We start from the raw sequence: 20336 nt of genomic DNA, 5'->3' as shown, positions 1-20336 counted from the left end.
ATCAGAGCTTCAAAATGAAGAATGACCACCCAAATTCACAACTTTCCAAACTTCCATTTCAAGAAAACTCATGGACAGGAATATGATCTCTAACACCCAGACTTGATGCACTCTGGTTCCTTGGCTTTATCTATGCTTAAGCCCACATGTTCCCCTGCATCTTGCCCCCGCAGAAGTGCACTCTGCTAGTTCCACAGAAGAAAGTGCTAAAACAGAGAAATAGCGAAAGATGTCCTAGGAAAGGCAGTAAGTGTCACCTCTTGACAGAAGGATCCCTGAGAGCAAAATGCATTATTCCATTCATCTCTACCCAAATACAAAGAAGGTAATGGCCACAAAACAACAACAACCAAAAGAAAAAAAAGAAAAAAAAAGAGAGAGCAAAAGAGAATATTCATAATTTCATTCCCAAAAAAAACTCTCCTGAAATCTGTTCTGAGTTGTAAGTTCCCTTCCTCTGGCGCTCTCCTTACCCGAAACGGGGTGTTGATTCGACTCGTGAGAGTGTCTAGGATGTGGACATTCTCATGCTGGTGCAATAGGATAAAACGGAGGAAGATCTCAAGTAGTGCTGGCTCGGAGATGCTGCGCAGGAAAAGGTCCAGATATGCAGTTGTGGTCATGACCTCTTCCACAGTCACCTAGGACCAACAACGGAGTGAGCACAGGTGAGCATCCTTTTGATGCTGTGATACACGCCTCTCCCGTGGTCCCCAGCCTCACCACAGTGACATCATCAAGGCAAGAACACGCCTGCCCACGAAAACACACTTCAGAGCTTTATTGAAGCCCATAACCTATTCACATTCCACAATACCTCATGCTGTTTCCGCCCTTTAATTCAATAAGGAAAAAGAAAGGCATAAAGAATCAATTCAAGTGTTCTGGTAACTCTAATCATCAAATGCAGTTCAAATACCATAAAGATTTTAGAGTGTAATCAAAAATGAAGAAAAAAGATAATGGAAAGTATTTACATGGTTAGTAAAGGATTAATTAGAAAGCCCGGAATAACTTGTTTATTTGTTAGTCATTCAATAAACATTTATTGGGACCTGTTATGTACGAGGAGCTGAAAACATAACATTCCTTATGTCCAGAAAGATGAGCTATAACAAGCAAAACGATAATATAAGTTGCAAAGGAGCAGTACAGACACAAAGTGCTACAGATGTTCAGATGTGTTTCTGGAGAGCTGCATGTCAAATGTTTTATAACTGAATAATACACATAAAATGTTATTTATAAAGCACTATAAGAACTTACTGCTTATAAAGTAACTGTGACTTTTTTATAACAAATTAATATATGCTACCTGGTGTAATTTTCTCATGCAGTAAAATGTCAATTTTTCAGTGAATAAGACTCTGAAGAGCCAAGTTTTTCAAGAAGCCGAGGATTTGATGCTTCAAGTATCAAAATTCTAACCTTAACCATTTTTATTGGGAGTATTTTAAGAGCTAGCATATACATCTTTGTCCTCCTAAGATGAGAATACACCATCTCTTGATGAATAGAGGTCATTCCCAGGGTCATCAATTGCCCCGCAGAAGCATAAAGAAACAGCCACACCTGAATGCGTGAAAACCACCAGAGAAATAGTTCAAACTTTCAGATTCTAATACCACACACCCTAGAAATCTTAGCAATCCCTCCACCATGAGTCAAATGCACTCGATTTTAAACAAAACAGATGGCAATACTTTTTGAGTGATTATTTTCCCTTTTCCATTTTTTAAAATCTTCTTTCATTCTCTTCCTTTAAAAGTGTCAGTTGTCACATTATCTTATGGTTACTGGGCCATTCCTTTTATATTCCATTCCTCTTCCCCTTTTAATTTTTGGCTTTTAAAATCCACAGATTAGTTTAGAAACCAGATGTCCAGATCTGCTACATAAGTGTAGATGAGCCCTGAGTGGATGCATCTGTGCATAAAGGCTTGGAGCTATCTATTTTGGCAGTTTAAATTACTTTTAAAAAGTTATTGGTGCTCAGCTTTCTTCTGGATAGATGAGCCCAGGTGGATAAGATATTACCAAGTCAGTGTGTCTGTTTTCTTTATCTAAGCAAGGCATGCTTATCCAGTGCATTAGTATCTAACGAGAAGTCATTCCACAGTGGTCTGAGTACATATCATAGCGCAAATCCCCTTCCCCTAGCTCGGTGCCAACAATGCAAGCTCTCAGACATTCAATACACCACTATGTCATCTGACCAACTGTAAAGAGCTCTCTGTGGCCCATATATAGCAACAGAAATAGGCAACCATCAAACATTTAACAAATAAATTGCACCGGGAAGAGTGCTTTTCATGGTCTGCCCCTGCTTCTGAAACAAACTACTTCCGTCTTTGTGTTTCCTGATGTTTTCTAGTCCCATATATGAAGCACTCCTAATGCTGCCCTGGGATGCACACTGTGTCTTTTCTTTATTACCTCAATGCAATGCACAAAGCCTGGCACATAGAACGTACTTCTTCCTGAGTGAATGATAGCCCCAAAGATCTAGTGATTTATATTTGCCAGAGTTTAGTTTAACTTTTAATTATCCTTTATCCTCTACATGTGTCCTGAAGGCCCCAGAGAGTAGAGACGTTTTTTATAAAGATCTCTGTAATAACTGATGTCACCAATCATAGCTAAGGGGGAAATGACTCACAACAACCCTACATTAGCTCACATCCACTTCACTACTGCAAACTTGGGATCCTTTAGCAGAAACTTAATCCTAAATGATTTAGGCAAAAATCTAATTCCCCAACAACCTTGATCACTAGAAAAAAGTTGCATAATCATTCCAAACAGGCCATGTATGTAGTTTCTGTAACACAATATTTTCAGCTTATCTATGGAACACTGCTGAACTGACATGTTATACAGAATTCCAGCCTTTGCACCAATAATGTAGCATCAGCTTTTCCCCCCTTAAGTTACACATGACCTTAGTAAGCTTGAAAGCACAGCAATCAACTCCTTAGACTACAAGTCTCAGTCTTTGAGGGCTAACATGAAAGGAGGGCATTAAGTATCTATTGTTTACTACTGTTAGGCTGGATAAATGAAAATATTTCATTTCTTTTTAGAAATCAAAGCTGTCATTTATAAGCTAAGAGGATTTAAGAAAGCACTTGGAGGGACAGCATTTATATAACATGCTATAAATATTAAAAACCCAAGTCCATTAAGCATTAAGTTGCATATTTTTATAAACAGATCATACTCACCTTAAACTAATACCCAAACCAGGAAAATCTGGCTCCCTTCTTCCATCTTTTCCTTCTACCATATCCTCAGAGCCTTCAGGAGCTTTTTATACCAGAAAATCTTTTCCTGTCCCATTATCTTACTTTCAGAAACTTCCTCTAATCCCCCCAAATAGGCAACCTCCTCAACGAGGATGAGACCAGAGCCTAAGTGTGATCACTGGAAAGCTAACAATAAACCACCAGGGAAAAGATGCTCTGCTGTGCAGAATGTAAAACGAAATCTTCTGCTAATGCCCCAAAGAAGTGTTAGCAAGACTGGAAAGTAGCATCTTCTTCATGCACCCATTATGGAGGACAATCAGCTGCTAATATAAGTAAGACCTCTGTCTTAGAGATGACTATCAATATTTATTTAATTTGTTCTATAAAGAATTGCAGGTAGCTACGAATTTACATAGAAATACTAATAGAAACAGTAAATGACATTCTACCTTACTGCCATATCATACGCAATAATAAAGTTTAGGGATACTAAAGCTTAAGAATGTTATTTCATACTAAAGGTGGGCCACAATGACTGAAATAACCTAAAGAAAACTCAGTGTCCACAAATGAGTAATTATCCCTAAGATAAGAACAGTTGTTACTCTAAAGAATGTCTCTGCTTAAGCACTATTATGTGATTACTTTTCAACCCAAGTTCCAGAATAGAGGCCTGACTCAGGTACTTGACTTTACTGCTATTGAGTCCCGTTTAGTCCATCCTTGGAAATAAATCTTTCTCTGCCCATCTTCTCCACACTCCTATAGCCCTTGTCCGGGTCCTTCTTCATGCCGAGAATCTTCGCCAATCCCTTAAGCTGGTGTTTTTGAAACTATAGTTTGAAATCCAAAAGTGGGTAGTGAATTCAGTTTATTATTTCATTAATGGTTTAGACCAGATTCCAACAGAAAATATTCGAGTGCCCTGCATGTAGTAAGGGCAAGTCCTGTTTTGTCAAACTTGTGTATACATATTTTGTTGAAAATATACATAATGTGATACATTAAATATATGTGCTTTGCTTGCAAATTCAGTAAATATACATATATATGCAAACATACAAAATATTATTTCTGACTGTGAGCAGTAGCCAAAAACATCTGAAAAACACCACAGGAGCACAGTTCACAATCATCTACGCCATGCTTTCACCCACCAGTTCTCATCGCCAGTTCCCTATGCTCCAGGCTATAACCCATCAAGGTCTGGCCTGGAAGAAGTGCACACATAGGTGAGATCCGTTTTCTGAACAGGATGGCAACTGAATTTACAGTCAATCTACTCTTTTTTGTCTTAGGCTAAGAGCGCCAAAAGTGTGTTTTTATTTTTTATTAGAATTTCAAGCTTCCCAGAAATAGGCAAAATGGACGGTGTGTTTTCTTTTAAAAAGGAGGTGGGTGGGAAGGGAGGAGGTGACACCATGCATCACATTCTACTTCTATAAAACCAAAGCTCTCTAAAAAAAATTAAAGCCAGAACCAAACCCAGCCATCATGCCCACAACTGCAGAAGCACATTAACTTATTGCACAGCGTATGAGTGAAATTGAGCATATAGACATTCTGACCTTTCTGTAATCAGCTCTAGTTGGGCGATCCCATTTGCATCTAAATTAGTACCAGAATCCTCCCTGTAATGGCAGGTTTATGTGTGTCCTGAAAAATACATTTCCAAGCTGCTAATTGTTTTTTTGTGATCTAGTCACATTGGAACAAACAGATGGATCCTACCTTCTGTCACTCAGGCAGGTGGCAGGCAGTGGGGTCAGGTGACTGTGGCACCCTCTCCAAGTTAGAAGCCACCCTTCCTTGGCTTTTCCTTTGATAACAGAGGAAAAAACTAGCTAACTGCTGGTTCACCTGGGTTATCAGTGAGTCATCAGCCCCAATGGGTCCAACCAGAGTGAAGCTCCCACTGAAATCAGCAGAGGGGAAAAGAATGACAAGACTGGATCACATGAAACAGGAGTGAAAGGGTCTTAACAGGGAACACAGGCTACAAGCCTACCCGCTGCTGCCAGAGAGAGCCAAGCCAACGGACAGGTGGGAGGCACATCCACCCACCTGCAGCCAAGGGCAGCAGCTGGAAAGGCTCCTTGCAGCCATCTTCTCCCCTCCAAGGACACGAAGCGCCAAGAAGAACATTTAAGTACAAAAGGGAAGACAGACGCCCTGGTTCTCAGCAAGCAGCTCTACTGTTTCAGCCAAAAATTCAGGACAGAAAATGTTCAATGACTCCAGATCTGAAAATAGTCTGCAGTTGATGATTCCGGCTCCCTCCCGTCAGCTCCCCTATGCCTCCCTTCTGCTCCCCGACCTCTAGGCCACACGCTACACTGCTAGCACCGCCAGAGGCCAGCTGGGGAGGTGAATGGAGGTGACAGCCAAAGTCAGCAAGTTTGCTGATTTATTCCTAAAATATTTGAGGAAGGAGGAAACAGACTGGCTACAATGAGGATTTCAGTAACATATTTTGAGGAAAGTGTATTAAAATAAAAGCCAATCTCTGCCCTTTTTCTCCCAGCATTTCTTCAATGGATCTGTAATACATTAAATATATTAGTATAATAAATTTATACCTTCTGGGAGAAAAGGGAAGCAGTGAACAAACGGCTTTTCAGGGTCCTTCCAGGCCCTGAATAGTGAAACACCGCTCATCTCCCCAATGGAATTTGGAGCTGGGGTCTGTCTGCCTGGGGAAAAACCTGGTACAAGAGGCACACGTGGGAGGCAGTGCCACTCACACCACAGGCAGTGGTGGTGCTCCCAAGGCCATGTGGCTTCCTCACTGAGCGCTGCTTCCCTGGAGCTGCTCTCAATGCATTTAACTGGCCCAAATTTGAGGTACCTGAATAAACACTGACTACCCGTCCCCGAAGTACAAACTTCAGTATCTGGGATTTGGTTGATTGTTTTTCTGCTTTTCCCATTTTGTTCTCAGTGTTCAGATTACCTTGTTATGAATATTGTCAACTGCTATGGATGCTGCCCCTTTGGGGTTCCTAACTTTTCCTATACCTCCTCGCAATGGGAACATATCAGGAATGGCCCTATTCAACAAACATTTATGCAGGTGTGAAAGCTCTGTACTGGGTGCTGGGGACAGAAAGATGAACAAAACACAGTTCTGAGTGTTTTGCTGTTGTAAGCAGAAGGCAAATGCATTAGGAAATTCTACTTAAGACCTGAACTTATGTGAGGTCTATACCAGAAGTTATGTTAGCCTTGCAGAGAATACGGTTGCCAGCTCTGAGCAGAAAATGAGGTTTTGAGGAAAACAGCGAGAGGAAGATAATAGAGAGTGGTTTTCAGAAAAAGGAGAGGCTTTGGAGCTACACAAACTAGAGTTCAAATCCTAACATTTATTACCTTTATAACCTTTATTGTGTTATTTAATCTAAGCCTGTTTCCTCCTCTGCAAAATGGGGATAATCAATATCTTTGAAAGTATTAAGAGGATTAAAGAGAATGTGCATAAATCTCAACACATAGAAAGGACTCAGTAAAGGATGGCTATTATTTCCTGACTTGGGTCATCAGTTTAAAATAAGCCAAATTGAGGCAAAAAAAAAAAAAAGGACCAGGAAGTCGGCGGGAGTGTTGGTGGCAAAAGAACAAAATTTGCCTGTCTGTACATATTTTCGGGGGTGGAGGGGGAAAAGTACAACCCCCCCCCCTTATAGAAAATGAACACCTCATCCATTTCCACTCCCTCCCCATTCCCTCCCAGGCATTTTATAGAATCAGAAGATTTTGAGGTGGTCACAAGGGATAGGCTACCTCAGCCCCAAAGATTCAGTGTGTCCTAGAACAGGCTGTGGTTAAGAGGGGACACAGAAACTCCCTAAAACATATTTTCATCTGTATTTGCCAATGTTAGCCAATCTAAACCTGATTCTAATCCCACAGGACAAGCTGACCAATACTGACAGAACAAGAATAAAGCTGTCATTGCCAATAAAAATGGTCCTATGTCCAATGGGCCGATGCTGCAACTAGGGTTGGCCAAGTTGAAGGGTTACTGCTTTCATCACATCCAAAGTTATTTTTGCTTGCTTATCATAAACCTCTCTCCTTGGAGGATTCAGCAAATGGCTATGTCTATAGCCTCCTTTCCTATACTATGTGTGCATAATTTGTACCCTACAGCTTCATTATGATATAATTTATTAGAGTATAATGCAGTATATGATCCATTATACTTGAACCTCATCTAATAAAGTTTAACTATTGAATACCCAAATAACCCATAAGAAAGGTAATTCATAGCATGGTCCTGAGGTAATAATTAACAAGGAAATATGGGGGCATTTTGGCTCAGAAACGAAGATCTGAGGGGTATTCCAAAGATCACTTGGTTCTTCTCTTTCTTGTTTACTAATTGTTCCACAGAGTCCCTTTTTGATTCAAACTTCTTGGTTACAATTTAAGAAACAATAAAAACAACATCACTGACCAGTTACTGAGCACCTAGTATGTAACTAAGGACTATTCTAAGCATATTGTTTCAGTTATTTGAGTCCCAACAATCTTATGAGAACTAACTCCAGATGGTCCAAGCAGAAAAGATACTTACTGAAGGGGTGTCTCACAGAATCACCAGAAGGCTGGAGAGACAGACTTAGAAAGAAAAACAGGTCTGGTGCTGGGCTGCCAAAACACAAACACCCACGACACCCTTCTTTCAAACTCAAACAGAGATTACATGGCTTCTTTCAGCAACACAGCTTAGTCGAGGCTCATAATCTTTTGCATCAGAAGAAAGTACTCCTCATTATAAAGGGAGATTCCACCTGCTGTAATTTAAATTGTACCTTACCCTGCCCTCATCTTAATAAGTGGTGATGGAGAAATCCTGTCCCCCCAAAACTCAACTTTCCTATTCCAGAATTCTTATTAAACCTCTCAGACTCCCCTTTTCTAGGCTGTCAGTTCCCCTTCTCGGTTTTCATAATACACATATTCATCCTTTAAGATTGCAAACTTACTGCAGAAATGACTACAACTGACCTGCAACATGAATTCTCAAAGGACCTGATGCACCACCAGGTACTCAGAGTAATCAATAAATGTGTCAAGATGGAAATCAGCAGCCCTGTTACTAATAAAAACACTGGATTTCCAACAGCCCATGTTGGGGATGCCTTCCTTAGCAGGATAGTTATATTAATTTTACAATGCCTGAACAGCAGGGGAAATTTTCCATTTATAGTGAATAACATTTCATTGAAAATGCAGAGCGTAACTCATTTCATGCTCTTCAATTACGGCAACCTCAAAAAGTGATCCACTGGAAAAAAAAAAAAAAAAAGAAATGCTTCCTCAGGCTTCTCCCTATTTATCTTCCTGATTAATAAGACAATACTACTGAATGCTGATGAGACTGACTTTAAAACCCACAGTAGAGGGGAAATGGTCCATGGGCCAGAACCCCAACCAGCAGCTTCTCTAGAATGAAGTATCTGAGAACCACTGCAAAAACGCAGCATCTAATGCCTGCCATTCCATTCCACGCAACCCACCCAACTCTTCCCCCACACACCCCCCCCCACCCCCTGCCACACACACACAATCTCCCTGATGGGTTAAATGTATCATTCGGGAGTGGAATTTAAGTTTAGACCAATTTTCCTAGACACTAAAACTGTAACAAAGCAAGCTCTGATGATAAAAGACAGATTTCACTCCTAGCTTATTTTCCATGAGCACTGGAAAGACCTCAATACAATGGGAAGGCAGAAAACACACACATATCTGCCCAAACAAATTCAATAATTGCAGTTATTCTGGTCATTTCTCTCTGTTGTCCCAGAGCTGCACATCATCTGGCACTGGATAATCACAGAGGAGTATCCCATCAGAATGATTCCTGCTTTACCTCACCTGAAACGCAAGTCAGACACAAAAATGAGGGGACAGCAAGCCCTCAAAAAAAACTTAGTGTGGGGTGAGAGAAAATTTTAGCAAGAAGATAAACAGACTAAACTCCTTCTCTGTTTTCCTTGCTTTTTGGTTTTCTTACTTGAAGAAAATCTTGCAGGGCCTTTGTTGCTGATAAATTTTTAATGTTCTCTTAGGATAGTGCAGGGAAAGAATAAAAGATTCACACCAACTTTCAGACCACATCTTCCCTCCACTCTCTGCATGTGTTTCCAAGATGAATACCACCTGGCTGCCTTAGATAAGGTGGGGTTTTGTGTGGGTTTTTTTTTTTTATTCTCGGTGTGTAGGGAGGGTGGGACCCTTTCTATCTTTTCATAATTCTGATGCTTAAGAACCCAATCGTTTGGTACCATTATCTCCCTCATGCACTTGTTGAAGTTAAAAAAAAAAAAGATATCTAATTTTCCATTTCAAATCAGAGATCAATGTAAGCTTAATTTATAACGCTAATTTCCTTTCCTACAATGGAAGAGAAGTAATGGAGAGGTCAGGGATGAGGAGACTCTGTAGGACCTGTAGATCTACTCAGCCTCTGAAAATTTACTCTGTGCCTATTTGTGATAAGACAATGCATACAGTTTTGTCAGCTAACTTCTATTATTTTAAAAATATAAAACCAGGCAAGAAGAGCTACACTAGAAGAAGGGGCAGAATCAGGTATGTCAGGGTCAAATGCTTAAGACGACCTCTAGGCTAGTTGAGACTGGCCTCTGAGCCACAGCCAGCCCATATAGGGCATTTCTGCAAATTAGAAATAGATCTCTTTGGGCAAAGTAGCCCCCCAAGCCCACAGTTTGGTAAGCAGATGGCTTGGCCAGAGAAGAAGGTGTCTTCTGCCAATTAGAGAAGGGTGCCTCTTCCTGTGGGTGGACACAGCCCCATGCCAGGACACAAAGTCTGGCAAATGGAACATGAACACCATCTCTCCTATCTGCACCCTCAGCAGGCTGCCCTTGTGCAGTAGACAACCTGCCCAACTCTATGCAGTGGCCCTGCAAAGCCTGTGCCTTTCCAATAATTATAATAATAGAAATTTCCAGTTTCCCATTAATGGAAATGAAATTTTGTTTACATGTAAGAAGCTTTGAGGTTTATGGCAGGCACTACTAAATGTCTCCCCAATATTTATTCTCCCTCTCTTCCTTGGGAATAAACCCTGACTTTATAATAAAAAACCACATTTCCCTGCTTCCTGTGCATCTAGATGTTACTATGTATGTTTTGGCTAGTGAGTTGTAAATAGAAGTGGTGTGCAGAATATGAAAGGATCATTAAAGGGAGTTTTCTGTAATGTAAAGGGAGTTTTCTGTTATCCACAGTTAAACCTTAGGCACACCGATTCAATGTTTTCTCTGAGTAAGAGAAATAAAATATGCTTTGTAAGTAAATTGCTATAGATATCTCAACCCCAGCAAACACTTAGAACAGTGCCTGGCATATATTGGGTGCTTAAAATATATATGTTGAATGAAATAATTAACAAATGAATGTTTTAGAACTAAAGAATACCAACTAACATTTATTTGCAGCCCATGATAAAGCAGAAATGTAACATCAAGTAACAAGTAATCTAGTAACATTCTCCCATTCAGTGTTTTCAAACTTTTTAACACCAAGACTCATCAAAATAAAAATATTTTACAATAATATCTAGTACTCACCATTACTAAGTGCAATGCACTCTGATATTTTCTATTTTATTCAACTTTAAGAGCTAATTGTGACCTACCAAATTGACTTCATGACTTACTCATGCAACAACTCAGTGTTTGAAATCTGTTTAAAAATATACACTAGACAGACTAACTTCTCTATTAGCTTTTCTGTTAACTAACCAATAAGAGACAACACTAACATTTAATTTTTTAAGTTAAAAACCAAAAATTGTTTTAATTTACTGGAAAAAAAAACAGTGGCACAAATGACCAAAACACTACTTATATTTTGTTTGCTATTTTTGTACAATAGTTAAATATGATCATGGATGTCTTGAGAAGTCTACAACATAAAGCAAGTAATGAGGCTGTCCTGGAAATCCCTCCCTGAGAGGTGGCTAGCTGACCTGTCCTTCTCAGGTATCAGCTCCTGCTTCCTGTTCCACTCTGGCACAGGGCAGCATCCTCTCTCAGCACTCATCAAAGCCAGGCCATCCTTTCTCCAATCTGGGGTTCATAACCTTCTACCCTGGGTGCTTAAGGTACTTGCATTAACCGATCTCTTTGCTGATCAGGGAATCACAAATGTGCTCCCTTTCTCAGCCAGGATTCTCTCAGGGTCTCCAGATGATAATTTAAAGAAGAGAAAAACATCATGGAGTAGTAGAAAATGGTCTGCAATGGGAATGAATATAAGACACTTGCATTTTAATTCTTAGCATCTGGTGACCATGGGCAAGTGATGTAACATTCTGGTGTCCCAAATGCTACAAACGGAAAACAAGCCTGATGTCTCAGGCCTGCATACTATGTAATCTACCGCAGTGAGCTGACATGTGTCAATGAAGAAGGTTAACGATGAGATGTGAAGGCTTCTGTGAAAAGTGCCTTCCTCCACAGATTTTGGCGAGCACATAAAGAAGTGAGGATCTACAGGATAATAGAAAAGCACTTTGGAACACTTAGAGGACCCTCTAATGCAAACATAAAGCTACCACACAAACCTTGTAAACATAATCAAATATTAAAGAACTGAAAGATCATCTACTTCATATCCTCTATTCCTCTCACAAATATTAAGCTCACAGACTGAACATTTCTTTCCAAATCATGAGCCTTTGTTTTCTCTGCTGTAAAATGATGATGAACTAGATGATCTACCCTCTCTGTTACAAAAGTCTGTTCCAAAGCATTCTTTGATTCCATGTCAGTGACATAAAACTAAGTGCTAATCTCAATTCTTTGCCCTGGTATTTTATTTTCCAGCATAACCAACACATCACTGTATTCTAATATAGTGATGAGTGCTAGCCACTTTCTTTTGACACATCTATTTAACCAACTGCATATATATTGAGTGTTTTCCAGGTGTACAATATACTAGCAGCTGAGGATACACAAAAGAAGTATAAGAAGCATTTATCCCTCAAAAAACTTCCAACAATTGGCAGATAAAGCTCATTTGATGAACAAGTACTAAGCAGTGCAGTCCTATGTGAAAGTTCATTGGCAGTTTGGAGATGAGAGAAGTCAACATATGCTTCAGTGCAAGGCTTCTGCCCACAGCAGTGCTTGTATTGAGACCTAACAGATGAATACACTTTTTTTTTTTTTTTTTTAAGACAGAGTCTCTCTCTGTCACCCAGGCTGGAGTGCAGTGGCGCAATCTCAGCTCACTGCAACCTCCGCCTCCCGGTTTCAAGTGATTCTTGTGCCTCAGCCTCCTGAGTAGCTGGGATTACAGGCACACGCCACCATGCCTGGCTAATTTTTGTATTTTTAGTAGAGATGGGGTTTCACCATGTCAGCCAGGCTGGTCTTGAACTCCTGACCTCAAGTGATCCCCCCACCTCAGCCTCCCAAAGTGCTGGGATTACAGGCATGAGCCACCACGCCTGGCCCAGATGAGTACACTTTGGATGAACAGGCAAGGAGTGGAAAGGATAATCCAGCAGGAACATGGGAGCAAGAATGAACTGTTCAGAGGATGATGAGGGCACTGATCAGACTTTACATCTGCATTTGAACATCATGAAGGGAAGGAAGGCTCATAGGCAGGATGGGGCCACATCAGGAGAGGTTTTCAAAACCAGGTTAAGGACTCTGGATTATCTTCTGCAGGTCACGGGGACCATGAGAGGTTCTTAGTGATCGGAGTGACATTTAAACCACTCCAATTTGTTTTTTTTTAAGTATGAATTACTACTTCCAAATTTGCTAGAACTTAGTTTGAATTTATGCAGACATGATACAGTAAAATGAAGTCTCCAATCCTCATGTGTCCTCCCACATGCAGAATCTCCTAGCAGCGTACTTCTGGCCTCTCTCTGACTCCCCATATAATTCTTCTCCAGGAAAGGAGGAGTAACTTGTCATTTTGTTGAGCTTGGGATTGAGCCTGTCCCTTCCTCTCTTCTCCTGGGAGCCAGGCTTCTAGCAGAAAGTACATATTCAGGGGAGGGCACAGAGGCTTACACCTGTAATCACAGCACTTTGGGAGGCTGAGGCGGGCAGAGTACTTGAGGTCAGGAGTTCAAGGCTAGCCTGGCCTACATGGTGAAACTCCGTCCCTACTAAAAATACAAAAATTAGCTGGGTGTGGTGGCCCATGTCTATAGTTCCAGCTACTAGGGAGGCTGAAGCAGAATGATCACTGGAACCCAGGAGATGGAGGTTGCAGTGAGCCAAGATTGTGCCACTGCACTCCAGCCTGGGTAACAGAGTGAGACTCTGTCTCAAAAAAAGAAAGTACTGGCCGGGCGTGGTGGCTCATGCCTGTAATCCCAGCACTTTGGGAGGCTGAGGTGGGTGGATCATGAGGTCAGGAGATTGAGACCATCCTGGCTAACACGGTGAAACCCCGCCTCCACTAAAAATACAAAAAAAATTAGCCAGGCGTGGTGGCGGGCACCTGTAGTTCCAGCTACTCGGAAGGTTGAGGCAGGGGAATGGCGTGAACCCGGGAGGCGGAGCTTGCAGTGAGCTGAGATCGCACCACTGCACTCCAGCCTGGGTGACAGAGCGAGACTCCGTCTCAAAAAAAAAAAAAAAGAAAAGAAAAGAAAGAAAGAAAGAAAGACATATTTGTCTCTGCTCTTCCCCACCACAGGTTCTATAATGTGTCTGGGTGAGTGTCTGTCTAATTCTAGGGTTAAATATTGGGAATGTTTGCCCACAGGGGTAAACCCTATTCTCTGGCAACAGTTTTACTGGTAATAAAGATGGTGTTTTGATCTTCCATCTGCCTCATTTTTTGTATTTCTCAACTTGTCACAACTCAGATGGGGAGGAGAGCCCTTTATACCTCAATTAAACTATACTGACTTTTCTGAAACTGCAGTACAGATCCTCAGCCGTACAAATTCAGTTTCCACTGATTCACATAAATGCTTTATACTCTAGACTGAGTGCTTCAATGAAATGGAACTGTATTCTAGACACTGCCAACTGATGGCAAATGACAGAAGGGACACCAAGACAAACTCATGGCAACACACGGGCAATCCTAACAGAGAACCCTGCACAGGAAATTCTAAATTGTAGTTGGGTCCCTACCACCCTCCTGTCACCCATTCTGGCATCTCCTCTTCCCAACTTCCCAATAATCTGACCTTTCCTTTTCTGGGTGTCCAAACTCCACACCAAACCATGACACCAGGTGTGACTTATGGCCAAAGTAATCCCCAAATTATATTTTCCCCTCTCCTCTACTAACCCCCCGTCCACACTGTTTACATAAAAAATCTGTATTCTAAGCCCTCTGAGTTAAACAGCAGGATGTACACAAAATGAGTAATCAGTGAAACGAACTATTCCAGAGAGTGACTGCATTTTAAAGGATTAATATGTGATAAGACTCTAAATTATAACAGGTTGACTACGTGAGGATGAAAATTCTGAGTATACCCTTCCCAGATGAGCCTCTGTCAACAACCCCTTGCCATCCCCACCAAAGGCTAAGTGGACATACAGGCCATTATCATCAATTACTACCACTATTAATAGTAGTTCCAGAAATAGCTACCATTTATGAAGTACCAGCTCTGTGCCAAATATTGTATTAGATGTTTTACATGTATTATACAAATTAATTCACCTTAATAGAGTAAAATGGTAGGTAGGTTTTAGGATTCTCATCTTACAGCTAAGAAAAGTGAGGCTCAAAATTTTGCCCTAGAAGCACACAGTAAGTGGCAGAAGCCAGACTCAAACCTAAGTCTACCTGATAATAAATTTCATGTTTTTTACACTATTTTGAGAAGAAGACATCAAGGCAAGAATTCTAACAATTTCCTGGCATTTTTGTCCCCTGCCCTCTGAAAACACAGCAGAAATCCTTTGAAATTGAATATCTGTATCAACCATTTGGAACACGTCGTCAAAGACACTGTCTCCCATTGTAAGAGTTCAATTGATGGCATTTTAGAGGATTTATAACCACTCCCTGCCCTTTTACCTCCCTGCCATCCTTCTGCCAACCAATTCAGCTACATTTGTCAGAAGAAAGCTGTTCCCAGTGACAGATCAGGACTTTACTGCAGAAAACAGCTTCTGCAGAGAACTCACAGAGCACCCTACTCCTGGAAACCACAGAAAGAGGTGAAATTCATTATTAAAATGATAAGAGGGGGAAAAAAGCTTTATGTGAAAGACTCCCACTTTCCTACTGTCACTGGGACAAGGGCCAACAATATAGAATCAATGCTCTCAGATGCGTACAATTATGACAATACATTAAGCTGCCACTCAGAGAAGCATTAACTTCTGGCCCTCACCGCTCCTGGCAATCCCTGAAAGTACTCACATTCCTCAAACCTGGGTTATGCACAGGGACTGACTCCACCAGCACCTCTGAGAGGTGTAAAAATGGAGTCATTTAGACACAATAATAACTTCATTACTCTAATCACAAAACAGTGCAATTCCTGCTCCCTGGGCCCCAGGAGAATACTGGTTATCAAATATGGATCTCCAAGATTCAAATAATTTAAAAGCCAGAAAATATACACCAGACTGCCAAACTTGATTTGAAATTCAAGGTTCACAAAACTTTTTTTTTTTTTTGAGACAGAGTCTCACACCATGGCTCAGACTAGAGTACAGTGGCGTGATCACCACTTACTGTAGCCTCGACGTCCCAGGGTCAAGCAAATCTCTCACGTCAGCCTCCCGAGTAGCTGGGACTACAGGTGCATGCCACCACACCTGGGTGATTTTTGTATCTTTTGTAGAGACAGGGTTTCATCATGTTGCCCAGGATGGTCTTAAACTCCTCGGCTCAAGCAATCCTCCTGCCTCGGCCTCCCAAAGTGCTGGGTTTAGAGGCATGAGCCAGCGTGCCTGGCCTTATAAAACTTTTTTTTTTTTTTTTTTTTGAGATGGAATCTTGCTCTGCCACCCAGGCTAGAGTGCAATGGCGCAATCTCAGCTCACGGCAACCTCCGCCTTCTATGTTCAAGTGATTCTCGTGCCTCATCCTCCCGAGTAGCTCAGACTACAGGCGTGGGCCACCACACCCGGCTAAGTTTTGTATTTTTAGTAGGGACAGGGTTTCACCATATTAACCAGGCTGGTCTCAAACTCCCGACCTCAGGTGATCCACCCACCTCGGCCTCCCAAAGTGCTGGGATTACAAGCATGAGCCACCGCATCCAGCCTGCAAAAACATTTTTAAGAATATCTTGTGGCAGTGGTTCTCAACCCAGGTTCCATGTTAGAATCACCTGGGGAGTTAGTTAAAAATACCCATGCTCACGCCCTATCCTGATCCAGTTAAATAATTATCTCCAGGTCTAGTGCCAGGCATCCCTTGTTGCTTCTGATGTGCACCAGGCTGTGGACCACTATCACAAAGCCTCCTGGTCATTATGACCATCAAGTACAACTACACTACACAGGTGCTAAGGTGCCACTTAAGATATTTCACTGATGGAGTAACAAAAGCTTTTTTTTGTAACCTAGTTTTTTGCTGAGCAGTACTCTGTAAATATAAAGATGACCAAGCACACTCTTCAAAGAAAATTCAAGCCCAGGAGGTTAACGGGCATTTCAGATCACAGGGCAATGTCAGTGATGAGAGCCCTCGGCCTGCACTGCCCATTCAGTCATCAAGTTATCCCGCTTGACAGATATTGTCTTCTACCACCTGCCACAGGAGATAAATATTTTCCAGAGCATGTAAAAAGATTTAAAATCTCCATTGAAGGAAAACAAAGGAGTAATTTGAAAGCTTCTAAAACTTCATTATCCATTGGATAGTAGAATGCTGTACATTCTTGAATAAGTTAATTGTCCAAATAAGCACTAGCGGGTTTCCCAGGAATAATAGGATTTGACTAATTCCCAACTAGGATGGAAAGATCCATTACAGAAGAGCCAGTGTTTTAAATTAATGAGTACAAGAATCCAAGCACTGGTTGAAAAACCAAGATTGTAATACAGCAGTGGTTCTCAGCCCTGGTTCTCTGTTAGAATCACCTGGAGAGTTACCTAAAAATACCCATGCTCATGCCTTTCCTGATCCAGTTAAATCAGTTAAATCCAGTTACCCACTTTGTGACCTGCCTTCCACCACTAAAAAGAAGCACGGTCAGTAAGGTGTCGCGTCTCTAGCCATATGAAATACAAAGTGACCCTAACTTCATTCTGTGCTGCTACTGCCACTCTCATGATAAAAAGGATTCCATGTGAGAATGTGCAGATTCATTAAATAAAAATATTGTTCCTTTCTTCTTTTTAAAGTAAGGCCACCCAAAATTTAAGCCTGAGAGCCTCTTCTTAGATCCACTAGATGGTGCAAGCTCTCTTTTTCCAGCAGACTTAACAGGAGGAAAGGACATTTAAAAATTAATATGGGAGACTGAGTGCGGTGGCTCACGCCTGTAATCCCAACACTTTGGGAGGCCGAGATGGGCATATCATTTGAGGTGAGGAGTTTGAGACCAGCCTGGTCAACAAGGTGAAACCTCATTTCTACTAAAAACACAAAAAGTTAGCCAGGCGTAGTGGTGCACACTTGTAATCTCAGCTACTTGGGAGGCTGAGGCAGAAGAATTGCATGAACCCGGAAGGCGGAGGTTGCAGTGAGCCGAGATTGTGCCACTGCAATCCAGCCTGAGCAACGGAGCGAGACTCCATCTCAAAACAAAAATAAAAACAAAAACATAAACATATGGGTACCCCCAAGCAGCCCATGCATTGCACAGGATCCTTGAGAGGAAGGGGAGTTGCTGTCTCAGAAATCTTTCTATTTTGCAATTAACAAAAACATAATAAAATTTTTCCTAAATTCTTCTTTGGGAGCTCAGGAGTTAAACCTAGGCCATGAAAGGAATAATGAAACTAAGATTTACTTCCAAGGTGCCTAATGGAAAGAGATGATACTGAAGCCTGGAGATCTGGAGATCTGGGTTAGGTCCAAGCTTGACATGATGTGAGCATAAGCAAGTCACTTAACCTCTCTGGTCCTCAATGCCTTTGTCTGAAAAATGAGGAACTGGAACTAGATAATCTCTGGAATTATGTCTAGTACTAAAGTTCTACAAATGTACATAACAATCATTTTTCTATCTCCAATTTAATCTCTCCACTTAGATTTGGCAAGAATCTTAAACACAAAGGACATGTTTCATGAAATAAATCCATCCAATCTGTGAAGTTTTTAAAACTGAGATGTTATTAATTCATTTAGAGAAAAACTGATATATTATTAATTCATTTACTGAAAAACCCTTATACATAGAGCACCTACTGGTGCCAAGCATTGGGCTAACACTGTGTCAGGCAAAAAGGACATAAGAGACAGATGAGTGCCTCACCTTTGCTCCTCCATGAAACTGAAATGGATTCTAATTTCAGACAAACAGAATGCTATCTTCAAAGAAAAAAACTGGATGGTTAAAATCTACTAGTTGTATTAAAGCATTTAACATAAATATAAATATTACACATGCTTAGTCAGAAAGTTTGATGTCTTGATAAATAACCACAGCAATGATATATTGCCAATTATTTTACCTCGATATCTCATAAGCAACTCAAATGAAAAACAGTACAGAAAAGTTTGACGCCCTTATACAATTTCATTTCTACATATAGATAGCACATTTCAAACATCATTCTTGGAGCCATCACTCATTCTTCAGAAATATTTTTTGGTTCATTTTTCATAAAATATCTATATCTTCCTTTAAATTTCTCCAGCAGTATCTGTCTCAACTCTGGTTCTCTTTTGGACTTCCACGACATTTAAGAGTTGCTTACATAGAGCACCTACAGGGTACCAAGCAACAGCCATCTCTAGCCAATCCTAAACACCACAACCCACCCCTGTGCAAGTGCCTCATTTTTCTCCCACTCCATGCCACCTCACAATGCTAGCTAAACATCAGTTCATCAACCTAACCTGACCACTACAGTTCTCATTAGCTTTCTCTCTCATAGCTACATACACACACACACATACATACACACACACAGGCTCCTACCTAGTTACCATATCTACAGTCACATGTTCATTTATTCAAGAGATGTCATAATACCTATTACATACTTGGCAATGTACTATAAATGCTGCTATATATTATAACATTTGTTCAATGAATAAATGAATAAACAAATGTGTATGGTTCCCTACTCTCATGGTGTTTACCACCTGGTATGAGAGGTACAACATAACAAATCCATAATGATCATACCAGGTAATCTTCAAGTCCCACTTGGGTGATGCCAGCAAACTCTAGAGAAGTGAAGAGTTATTGCCTATGCCTGCACTGATCAGGAAGAATCTGGGAGGTGGCATGCAGTCTGGACATTGGAGGATGAGAAGATTTGGATAAATGTAGTTGGAATAGATGCTAAATATAGTTGGCATCCCAAGTGGAGGAAAGGCATAAGCATGGGCATTTAACTAGAAGTCTGGAATCACACTCAGGGTATAGCAAATGGCCCAGAATAGCTGGAGAAGTGAGTCTACAGAGAAGGAGGTAGAAGGAGCTTTGGGATTAGCCTAGGAAAAGATTCAAATGGTTGGGTTCTACCAAGTCTACATCTCTGAGTTATTTCTCCTAATAAACCTGATTTCTACTATTCTCTACCTGTTTCCTCCCGGCAATATGCCAAATTTGATAAATTACAGTGGAAAGATGATATACACAGAGCCTCTTCTTAGATCCACTAGATGGTGGCATTGTGGGGTGGCATGGAGTGGGAACAAAAGAGCTGTTTAGTCATCTAAATCTATTATTTTCCCAACAAGTATATAACAATAAAAACAAAAACAGTAATAAGAGTTAACTCATACATATTGTTCCAGGCACCATTTTAAAGTATCAACTCATTTACTCTTCACCAGTCCTATAAGGTCAAGCATTATTATTATTGCCCCTATTTTACAAATGAAGAACATGGCTCAGAAAGATTAAGTACTCTACCAAAGGCACAGAGCTAGCAAGTGGCAGAGCTGGGAAACCAATCCTGGTAGTCTGACTCT

General features: G+C 40.9%; 1 protein-coding gene across 2 annotated transcripts in view; it reads right to left on the bottom strand.

The window, feature by feature from the left end:
• The window catches only part of FHIP1A (FHF complex subunit HOOK interacting protein 1A), a 258682-nt gene that overhangs the window by 40147 nt on the left and 198199 nt on the right, over window positions 1-20336 (bottom strand). For both annotated transcript variants that reach the window (XM_016952373.4, XM_016952372.4), the window contains one exon: window positions 474-641. In XM_016952373.4, the coding sequence (XP_016807862.3) occupies window positions 474-641 (168 nt within the window). The remainder of the gene's footprint in view (window positions 1-473; window positions 642-20336) is intronic.

Source organism: Pan troglodytes, chromosome 3, assembly GCF_028858775.2.
Source record: "Pan troglodytes isolate AG18354 chromosome 3, NHGRI_mPanTro3-v2.0_pri, whole genome shotgun sequence".
Taxonomy (NCBI): Eukaryota; Metazoa; Chordata; class Mammalia; order Primates; family Hominidae; genus Pan; species Pan troglodytes.
This window is presented reverse-complemented; position numbering and strand designations above follow the sequence as displayed.